This window comes from Gigantopelta aegis, chromosome 11, assembly GCF_016097555.1.
Source record: "Gigantopelta aegis isolate Gae_Host chromosome 11, Gae_host_genome, whole genome shotgun sequence".
NCBI classification, from domain to species: Eukaryota; Metazoa; Mollusca; class Gastropoda; order Neomphalida; family Peltospiridae; genus Gigantopelta; species Gigantopelta aegis.
In genome coordinates this window covers 15,351,296-15,363,397 of record NC_054709.1, presented here as the reverse complement: position 1 = coordinate 15,363,397, position 12,102 = coordinate 15,351,296, and the positions used below count along the sequence as shown (strand labels likewise).

General features: G+C 39.9%; 1 protein-coding gene across 1 annotated transcript in view; it reads right to left on the bottom strand.

Annotated features, from left to right (window-relative positions):
- The window catches only part of LOC121385377 (zinc transporter ZIP12-like), an 88,120-nt gene that overhangs the window by 31,612 nt on the left and 44,406 nt on the right, over positions 1-12,102 (bottom strand). The window contains exons 2-3 of the mRNA XM_041516042.1: positions 6,011-6,352; positions 2,271-2,379 (exon numbers count right to left, since the gene is read on the bottom strand). Of these exons, the coding sequence (XP_041371976.1) occupies positions 2,271-2,379; positions 6,011-6,352 (451 nt within the window). The remainder of the gene's footprint in view (positions 1-2,270; positions 2,380-6,010; positions 6,353-12,102) is intronic.

The following is a 12,102-nucleotide window of genomic DNA, read 5'->3' as shown; positions in this document are numbered from 1 at the left end:
CATGGCTAGTGATATTCAATGTTGGGCTAGTGAATAACTACTATTGCCATGCCAGACAGTACTTCTAGATTATGGTAGCCCCACTCCCATGGATAGTGATATTCAATGTTGGGCTAGTAAATAACTAATATTGCCATGCCCGACAGGGCTTCAATTTATGGTAGCCCCACTGCCATGGATAGTGATATTCAATGTTGGGCTAGTAAATAACTACTGTTGCCATGCCCGACAGGGCTTCTAGATTATGGTAGCCCCACTCCCATGGATAGTGATATTCAATGTTGGGCTAGTAAATAACTAATATTGCCATGCCCGACAGGGCTTCAATTTATGGTAGCCCCACTGCCATGGCTAGTGATATTCAATGTTGGGCTAGTGAATAACTACTATTGCCATGCCAGACAGTACTTCTAGATTATGGTAGCCCCACTCCCATGGCTAGTGATATTCAATGTTGGGCTAGTAAATAACTACTATTGCCATGCCCGACAGGGCTTCTAGATTATGGTAGCCCCACTCCCATGGCTAGTGATATTCAATGTTGGGCTAGTAAATAACTACTGTTGCCATGCCCGACAGGGCTTCTAGATTATGGTAGCCCCACTCCCATGGCTAGTGATAATCAATGTTGGGCTAGTAAATAACTACTGTTGCCATGCCCGACAGGGCTTCTAGATTATGGTAGCCCCACTCCCGATGGCTAGTGAAAAAAGTTGCCTCTGACACAGGCGTGGAAATATTACAACAAGGCGAACAGTATATTCATAGAACCTCAAGTGGGGGAAATTCATTATCTTCAAATTTAGGGGGGGGGGGGGGGGGGGGGGAGGAGGTAAATACCCCTATTTCTCCCCATCACTTCTAACGCATATGTTGACAATATCTAGATAATATATGTAACGAAAATGTCCATTGTCTTGGTGATATAGTGAATTACAGAAATAACATGATATAATTAATTCGGTAAATAGATTAAAATGTTATTGGTGATTATAACAGACACAAACACAAATGGGATTCAAACTGAATAGTATAAACTAAATTAAAACAGGGTTCGACAAATTCACTAGCCATCGGTCTCGGCTAGTAAATGTTTGGTATGGGCTAGTGGAAAATATCAACTGTATTACCGTAATACATAGGCAGGGGCGTCGGAAGCGGTACGAAGCGTTTTGGGCCAGGAACGTTTTTTCTTTCTTCCTATGGCGCTCGCATGGTATATAGATCTCATCACATACATTGCTTTCATGGCCGAACCAACTTTTAATTGCTTCCAACGATATTCTATTTGTGTTACTTTAGTGTATTTTACAATATTCAGTAATAACAAATACTAACTCTGTCCATCCATATTAATGTTTTTGTTCTCTGTTGTTATTTTTCCTGCCAAATTATTATATTATGTAACGTTATAATTATTTCCACCATGTTTCAACTGTACAAACATTGTGTACGCCTATAAACAGAAGTTTTTGGCTAATAAACAATACAATACAAGGTGTCCTCCCATTTTGCCTACAACCCACTTTGCCTACACTCAGTATGAAAAGATGCCATCCCCAGTTAAAAGTGGAGCATACCATGTATGTATAAAAATAATATGACAAACACATATTTTATTAGAAAAACGATTAACATTACACAACAAAAACAATTAAACTATAAAAACATCACAAATATTAAACAAATATTTTGTACAAAGTTGAACTTTAATCCTATATCAAAGAATCATGAAGGCCATTTCACTTTGATCACATATTAAAGATCACAGTACGGGATCATTGGACTAATACTAATCACCATAAAGAGCATGAAATCACCTTTGTGCAACTAAGCCCCAATTACATTACTCACGTCATTATAATCTTAATTGTTTATGTAATACAATAATTTTATATTGGTTTGAGACACAAAATAATAGGGATTGTCCCACTATGAACTGGGGATGTCACTTTTTCACACTGTAGGCAAACTGAGTGTAGGCATACTGGGTTGTAGGCAAAGTGGGTTGTAGGCAGAATGGGTGTAGGCAAAGTGGGTTGTAGGCAAAGTGAGTTGTAGGCAAAATGGGTGTAGGCAAAATGGGTGTAGGCAAAATGGGTGTAGGCAAAGTGGGTGTAGGCAAAATGGGTGTAGGCAAAGTGGGTGTAGGCAAAGTGGGAGGGAACCCAATACAATACAATACAACGCTCTAGTCAAACATTTGTCGAACGTTGATTAAAGGAAACTAAAGCAATACATGCGTTTCTTTTCTTGTTCAGTATATTTACCTTTGACAACGTGGAAGATGATGAATGCTGTAATCTCTGTCAGTTCTGTCTCGTTCACGTGATGCAAACCCTTTCCAAACCGGTAGAAAACAGCATCGGCGCTCAGACACTGGAACGAGGGGGAAAAGTGCATATAGAAAACAATGAATGAATTAATTAATGGATAAATAAATGAATTAATGAATTAATTAATGGGTGAGTGGATGAATGTATAAATGAATGTATGAATAAATGAATGAATGAATGGATGGATGAATGAATGGATAAATGTATGAATGAATGAATGAATAAATGGATGAATGGACATTGGAAAGAGGGAAACCTACATTTAGAAAACAATGAATGAATGAATGAATTGAATGAATTAATGACTGACTGGATGAATGAATGAATGAATGAATGAATGAATGAATGAATGAATGAATAAATGAGTGAATGAACATTGGAACGAGGGAAAACTACATTTAAAAACAATGAATGAATGAATGAATGAATGAATGAACGAACGAACTAACGAATGAATGCTTGAATACTTGCATGTATAAATTTATGTATATGTATATATGGATGGATAGATGGATGAATGAATGAACAGAATGAATGAATGGGGGAGGGAGGGAGGGGGGTATGTAAGGGAGGGAATGATTAATGGACGGATTGATGGATGAATGAATAAATACACGTATGAATGGGTGGATGGATCGTTGAATTAATGAATAGGTGGATAGATGAATGGATAGATGGATGTATGAATTGGAAATCATGTAGGGGTTTGGAATGTCCGCGGTTATTACCAATATCACATCGGTTTAAAGCCCCTGTTTTTCGTCGAGGGTGAATATCACTAAATCAAATAGTAACCTAACGGCAATAGTAACCTAACGGCAATAGGAACCTAACGCCAATAGGAACCTAACGCCAATAGGAACCTAACGCCAATAGGAACCTAACGGCAATAGCAACCTAACGGCAATAGCAACCAATAGTAACCTAACGGCAATAGTAACCTATATGTAAGTAGCTAAAACTGCTATACGCATCCCTCCTATGACTACTAGTATCCTGGAGCCTATTTCACTAAACATCGTAAGTTACGTTTTGCACGTAAACGTAAATCTACGATTCTTATTACTATTATAGTTCAACAAATATAGTTAGAAGAGCACATATTTCATTTTCTTTTGTCTTTAAAATACTCCAGCTTCCGTAATGATGTAATTTTCTACGTGAAATTGATGCCAAACAAGTGTAAACGCACACCCGGCATAACTGCTAGTAGCAGACGTAAACTTACGATGTTTTGTGAAATGGGGCCCTGTTCAATTATTTAGACCCAAAGTTTTTTGCAAATGTTACGTTTATTTCCTATTCGATATTTGTTTTCTTTGCATTTACATGAAAACAAACCCAAACCCCGACAGGTTTTATATACAAATCATCATATAAAATGCACGAAGTTGACTTAATTCCACTTTTTAAAAATCTCTGTGTCTTTCGAATGCACGTTATTTCTCCTATAAATAACTAAGGTCATTTGCATATCAAAAGATTGGGATCTGAGGCTACGTGAAGGCCATTATAGCTTGTTTCACTAAATCAAGGTTATTATTGTTTTGCAGTGTGTAACATCATTGTCTAATCTTTCCATTAAACATAGATATAAACAAACAGAACATGTAACCCTTTCTTGTAGGTGCATTATATTTAATCAATTTAGCTAATGTATTATGTATTTTTATTTTATTATATCAATTCTATATTAGCATACCATACCTAACCTAACACAACTGTGGTGTAGCACAGTAATAAACACAAATCACCCCACACACCGCAGAAATGTGCTTTCCAAATTAAAAAATACATTTAATGCAGGGCCGGACCCAGAAGACCGGGGGGGGGGGGGGGGGGGGGGGGAGATAAAATGTCAAAGGCCACCAACATCAAATAATAATAAAAATGTTATTTAATTTGCCTCTAAATTGGGAACTCATACGTATATATGTTGTAGATCCAAGATTGTGGAATATATACTGAACAAAAAAAGAAACTTCCGATTTGTACATATAGTATTTGTTGTGTTAAAGAATTCATTGTGTAATGGAATTATATAGGTAGTATTAGCCTTGAGTTGTATTATCAGGATTCATGAATTTTATCGATTATTTTTGCACTGTTAATCGTCGACAACGTGAAATTTAATTTGCACGTGCATGCATGGTTCGACATGTCCTGTGTAGTATTCGGTCAATTTGTTTTACTTGTCTTACTGACATTGTTGTCATGTGAACGAAAACGCTTCAAAATTTGTAAAAAAATTAACGTTTTTTTACATTATAGCATTTTTAGTATGCCAAGAATACCCAATAAATTTACGCGAATGGGCGATTGGCATGCTTGATGCTGACATGTTGACAGAAGACGTTGCAAGGCATGTTGGGAGTTCTAGTCGAGCGATACGAAATCTTCGCGTAAGATTTCGAACGACAGGAAGCACCAACGACTTGCCACGTCGTGGACGTCCGCGTGTTACAACGCGTGGTCGAGACCGCTATATCATGAACACGCATTTGCGCAATCGATTCCTAACTGCCACTGCTACTGCTGCTAACACACCTGGGCTTCATAATAACCGAATCAGTGGGCAAACTGTTCGTAATCGTCTGCGGGAGAACGGTTTACATGCACGACGTCCTTACGTCGGATGCGTTTTAACGCAACGTCATAGTCTAAATCGTCTTAATTGGACACGTGTACACACTCGTTGGATACGGCGACGCTGGAATACCGTTATTTTTTCGGATGAATCCAGATTTTCTTTACAATGTGGTGATGGCAGGGTGCGCGTCTACCATAGGAGAAATGACCGCTATGCTGACTGTTGTGTTCTTGAACAAGATCGTTTCGGGGGTGGGGGTTCTGTTATGGTCTGGGCAGCCATTGCCCATGGTTATCGTTCACCACTAGTCGTCATTGATGGCAATTTAAATGCTCAACGTTACCGCGATGACATTCTCGCTCATCACGTCATTCCTCTGTTCCATAACAATGCTAACATCTCGATTTTTCAGCATGATAATGCCATCTCATACAGTTAGAGACACTGTAAATTTTCTTAGGACAAATAACATTGATTTCAATTGATGACTGGCCCGCTAAAAGTCCTGATCTCAACCCCATCGAGCATGTCTGGGATAGTCTGGACAGACGATTGAGGCGTCGTCCCAACCCACCCGCTAACGTTAACGAATTTCGGCAAGCGCTCATTCAGGAATGGAACAATATTCCACAGGCAGAAATCAACACTTTAGTCAATTCTATGCGCCTGCGATGCACTGCAGTGGTCAATTCAAGAGGCGGTCATACCCGTTATTAAGTGGGGGTTTTTGTTGTGTGTTTTTTTCCCTACCACACTTGGTCAAAATTTCTCCCAGTTTCTGTTAACCTATGGCCATGATTTTTGCACCAAACTATGCATCATGGAACACTGTTTAAACGCATATATAACAATTATTACCCCGGTTTGGTTTCATCAAGTTATGTTCAAGCAAAGTTAGCGGAAGTTTCTTATTTTGTATATATAATGCCAATAAATTACTTTCTTTTCAGATTTGTTTCGGATTTAAAAAAAAAAAAACCCCACTAAAACTTGTAAATTTGAAAAGCATGGCTTTGCACATAACACTTTTTTCTTGTCAGACCTCGATAACACCATCACGGCCACACAATCATGTACTACTTACCATGTCTTCAATGACCTTGACCTCCGCCACGCCATTCATACCATGGCCATGCCCTGCGTGTGAATCCTGATGCTGGGTGTACGTCATGTTGAGTCGACCCAGAGCATCACCAATGCTTTGCTCCTGTGTCCTGTTCGCCCCGGCGTCAAGCAAAAACGACCGCAGCTGCTGTGTGTAGTAATCCATGTTGTTTGACGTCGGGTCGACCATCTGACCACAGTACATCTGGACGTTGAACATGTAGTAGACGATCACCAGGGACGCCTGATGAAACTCGGACTCCGTCAGTCGATCGGCTTCCTGAGCCCCAACCAGCTGGAAGAGGCGAGGTACATCGAGGCACTGCAAAGAGACAGGAACACAAATACATTTAATGAGAGAGGAAACCCGCTACCACCACGAAATCATTCGCAGGGCTAGCTTTGGCATTCACCAACTTCGCTCCCGCCACGCAATCATTGCAGGGCGCTCGTTAACTTTTAAAAACAATTGGAGAATTTTAGTTTAATTTGGAGAATAAATTTCATGTAATAATTGATATTTTATTAGCAAAATATCTGGGTGTTTGTTCTTTTAGAAGTTTAAATAGATGATTTGGCGAAATGTTATGCTCTTCCCGAGCTAGCCCTCAGTGGTACAGCGCTCGCTCGATGCGCGGTCGGTCTGGGATCGATCCCTGTCGGTGGGCCCATTGGGCTATTTCTCCTCACAGCCAGTGCACCACGACTGGTATATCAAAGGCCGTGGTATGTGCTATCCTGTCTGTGGGATGGTGCATATTAAAGATCCCTTGCTGCTAATCGGAAAGAGTAGCCCATGAAGTGGCGACGGCGGGTTTCCTCTCAATATATCTGTGTGGTCCTTAACCATGTCTGACGCCATATAACCGTAATTAAAATGTGTTGAGTGCGTCGTTAAATAAAACATTTCTTTCTTTCTTTCTTTCTTTCTGTAACGAGCTAGTCTTCGATCAGCAGCTTTTATAGACAGACAAATTCTTTATTTACGTCTCACCTTGTGTACAGATTAAAAAACCAAGAGTCCAACAACAACAATATTAACACAATAATAAAGGTACACAAGCCACTCCTGTAGACTTTGGAACTATAGGTAGTACTAAACCAAATAACTTCCGGCTGTTCGAGGTGCACCGCTTTTGATAGAGAAGTTAACACCACAAGTCCTGTGTTTGGTGATAAATGTAAGTGTGTTGGTTGTATATAAAAAAAGAAGATTCATCTGGGCAAAAAATGTATGTAATTTTATTTCATCTAGTACCACTGTGTCAAGTAGCCTTGTGCTTGAAACATATATGGGGTACCTGTGAAAAAACGTACTCAAATTTTGTGCGGAACTAGGGTATCATAGACGCTACCCGTTATCTGTGAAATAAGCAGCTTCACCACCATTTTTTTTCTGATTCACTTTAAGAATCAAGGGTGGTAGTATACATTTTATATCCGTAGTGTTTATGTCGATTGATGCACTGCAGGTAGGAGTCTTAGCCACATACATGTATGTTACTATTGTCATCTATGGGATTTGATTTGGTGCTATACACCCTATATGCAAGTCCTACTTGTAATCATCAAACAATATTTAAAAAGGCATTTCAGTATTTTATATTATTTTTGTTTTATGAAGAACTATTACCTAAACGTGACAATATTAAGACGTTATAAAAAGTAACCACACGATACAATAGGGCCTCAACGAGTCCAAAATATTGAACTAGAGTACTCGAGAGTCAAACTCGGCCCGGACCGAAATACCCGACTAAAGAACAAGGTACAATTGCAATATGCATCTTAATTTCAGGCCTGAACATGCCATTGTACTGCGTTTACAAACCGGTTGATACGTTAAAAAGAAAAAATAGCACACATCCCCTGTAATTGCCCACGGCAATCGGCAAAAACTAGCACACAACCCCTGTAATTGCCCACGGCAATCGGCAATGCCGTGGAGATTGCCGTTGACTTTTTCATTCTCCACGGCACTTTTTGCTGTGGACTATATTATAAAACAAATTCCACTGCTTGTTTTTTTGCCGTGGACGTTTTCTTAATTGCAAGTGTTGGCACATGATCATATAAATATTCGATAACTTGTATTACTGATTAGTTCCTGCTGAAATTAATGCTCTACATTGTCTCACTTGTACGGGTACTCGAGTCCCGTGAACGGACATCGAGTCTTGCTAGACTCTGACCGTGCTCGAGTACTCGTGGAGGCCCTACGATAAATTGTGGTATGCTGCCACGATATAGCACTTTGATCCTTTAATCATTGGCTTTTGGATGCCAAACGTTTGATAATTCTGACATATGGTCGAAGAGAGATATGTATTTAGAGTACTATGAAATCTTTATTTTACCGTATTGGAAATTAAGAACTATTTCTGGCAAGGGCCCGTGCTTATAAAACTTAAAGTCTAAAACTTAAAGTCTAGACTTTAATAAAGTCCAGACTTTAACGTAATGCTATTTGAATGGCGTTGCCATGACGTTAAAGTCTGGGCTTTATTAAAGTCTAGACTTTATTAAAGTCTAGACTTTAAGGTTTATAAGCACGGGGCCTGGCCTGGTGCTTATAAAACTTTTAGAGTCTAGACTCGAGACTCTAATAGTCTGAGACACTAATGTCATGACAACGCCATACAAATTGTATGCGTCTGACGTCATTTGAGATTGAGTCTGGACTCTAAAAGTTTTATAAGCACGGGCCCTGGTGTTTACAAAACGTTTAGTCTAGACTCGAGACTCTAATACAGTCTAAGACACTAATGTCATGACAACGCCATACAAATTGTATGCATGTGACGTCATTAGAGATTGAGACTCGACCACGTGACCCTAGCACATCCCGCGAGAGATCTGATGTACTTTTTGTTTGTATATAAGCAGGGCTCGAAAAAGGAAGTAAAATATGGCCTGCTGTTACTTTTCTACTAATGTAACATGCCAAAAGAAATATGCCCTATTAAGAAACAAATATGGCCTGCCTGAAAAAAACATAGCACGAGGTGAGGGTTTGGTGTATAGTGTGTGAAACATTACGACCTCTGAGATGGATTTTAGGCATTATTGTGCTGTCGTGGTTAAGCCATCGGACGTAAGGCTGGTAGGTACAGGGTTCGCAGCCTGGTACCGGCTCCCACCCAGAGCGAGTTTTAACGACTCAATGGATAGGTTTAGGACCACTACACCCTCTTCTCTTTCACTAACCACTAACCAACTATCCCGCTGTCCTGGACAGACAGTCCAGATAGCTGAGGTGTGTGTGCTCAGAACAACGTACTTGAACCTTAATTGGATATAAGCACGAAAATTAAGTTGAAATGAAAATGAATTAAAATATAACAGAATTAACAGTGGTCAGACTAAGCCCACAGCTAAAAGCTGATGGGACATGACAGGTGTGTGGCACGGATAGTCGCAAGAGACAAGCACCTGTCGCGGTTGGAGAAACAAGACTGGATTGCGGAGGTGGACAGCAAAAGAAGTTGAAAGATAGGAGGAGCTGGCAGATCGGGAAGAAATGAGATGGAATTCAATAGGAGAGAAAGGAAAGGGGGGGGGGGGGGGGGGGCAGTGGGATGAAAAAAAACCTAAAACCCCCCAGTTAAATAGCAAATAAGATAATCGTAAAAACATCTCGCTAACTTTTAAAACTGCTAGGTCCAAAAAAAGGACTGATCACTGTTCGCAGGCCGCTATTTCGAGCCCTGATATGTAAAACTAATCACGGTCTTGTAACATATGGGACACTTTCAAACATAAAAGGGCACCATTTTGTATTAATATTGAAGAGATATTTATCGACCAATCGTCCACGAAGCCACATATTAGACACCAAAACAGATGGTGTTTAAAATGCAATGTGTTCAGCGAGATGTAGTCCCGTAATAAAGCGCTCGCTTTATGCGGGCTTAGAATAGGGTCGATCCCCGTCTATGGGCCAACTGGAATATTTTTCGTTCCAGCCAGTGCACCACGACTAGTATATCAAGTGCCGTGGTATGTGCTATCCTGTCTGCGGGATGGTGCACACAAAATATCCCTTGCTACTGATGGAAACATGTAGTGAGTTTCCTCTCTAAGACTATATGTAAAAATATCCAAATGTTTGACATTGGGCAATTTCTTGATCTAGCCAGTGCACCACGACTGGTATATCAAGTGCCGTGGTGCCTGCTATCCTGTCTGCGGGATGGCGCACATAAAATACCCCTTGCTACTAATGGAAAATGTAGCGGGTTTCCTCTCTATGACTATATGTAAAAATTACCAAATGTTTGACATTGGGCAATTTCTTCATCTAGCCAGTGCGCCACGACTGGTATATCAAGTGTCGTGGTATGTGCTATCCTGTCTGTGGGATGGCGCACATATAAAATATCCATTGCTACTAATGGAAAACTGTAGCGGGTTTGCTCTCTATGTCTGTTATATATGTCAAAAATACCAAATGTTTGACACCCAGTAACCGATGATTAAAAAATCAATGTGTTCTAGTGGTATTGTTAAACAAAACAAAATTTTAACTAACGTTCGCGAACTATTTGACCGGTTCCTAATTTGGTCATTTAGTTTAACGCGAATCGTGTTTCTGCTCTGCCGGGCTGACTCAGCCTGATGTGTCATCAAACGTAATATTCTAGTCATTTTCTCTCTCGTCGTGGTAACACCCATATCCTGATCTACGTAGGATAATAACTCTTCCACACGACGCACTTTCCAACAGCCTGGGCGGAGTGGGCAGAGTTGTCACAGATCTGTCCGAGGTACGACAATCAGCCAGTTAATGACTGACCTTTATTGTCCGCAGTTCCTTATCTGTTTCGCTTAAAAAGGGCATTATACAGGAGCCACCCAGTGCTCCACGACTGGGTAACAAAGTTCGTGGTATGTACTACCCTGTCTGTGGGATGGTGCATATAAAAGATCCCTTGCTGCTAATCGAAAATGGTAGCCCATGAAATGGCAACAGCGGATTTCCTCTCTCAATATCTGTGTGGTCCGATGTCATATAACCGTAAATAAAATGTGTTGAGTGCGTCGTTATATAAAACATTTCCTTCCATCGTTCCTTCCTTATATAGGAGCTGTTATAACAAACAGGATGGGACACACACACCCCACACACAAACAACATTTAAAAAAAAATAATAATAATTTGAAAAAGAAGATTTAGTTGGTTTAGTAGTTTACGGGCAAAACAATTGTAATAACCGGAACTATTTAAAATACTGTTTGACGGGATCACAACGTCCCAAATCATAGGTTTAGACTCTGAATTAGGCATATACTTTTTACAGGCACATTAATGCACTTCATGACTTTTCTTACGAGCTTGGAAATTGAATATCTGTTTAAACAGCCATAAAATGTTTAAAAAGGATGCTAACACATGATTATATAATGTTAAAATTAATAAAATAACTGGTTACATTATCTGTTAATGATGAATCATTAAATATTATTGGTTATTAAATCTTCTTCTTCTTCTTTTCGTTCCTTCTAGTAATGATATGACAAGGCGATGTTTACTGATGTGACATGGAGGGATTCTTGGTCGAGATTCCTGGTCTCCATAATAATATACATACTTTTTTCCAGTTGTCGTAATAAGGTGAAACTTCCTTCATAAATGGTTAATTGGACGCTTGTTAACTGGATACAAGTTTGATTTATTTAACGACACTACTAGAGCACATCGATGGTAAGCTATTGGATGTCAAGCGTAATACTGACACGTAGTCTTCAGAGGAAACCCGCTACATTTGTCCATGGGTGTCCATGATGTAGTCCAGTGGTAAAGCACTCGCTTGATGCGTGGTCGGTTTGGGATCGATCCCCGTCAGTGGGCCCATTGGGCTATTTCTAGTATAGCCACAGCACCACGACTGGTATATCAAAGGCCGTGGTATGTGCTATCTTGCCTGTGGGATGGTGCTTATAAAATACCGCTTGCTACTAGTGAAAACATTTAGCGGGTTTCCTCTCTAAGAGTCAGACTACATGTCAAAATTACCAAATGATGATTAAAGGGACATTACTGAGTTTGTGCAATTTTTGAGAGGATATCGA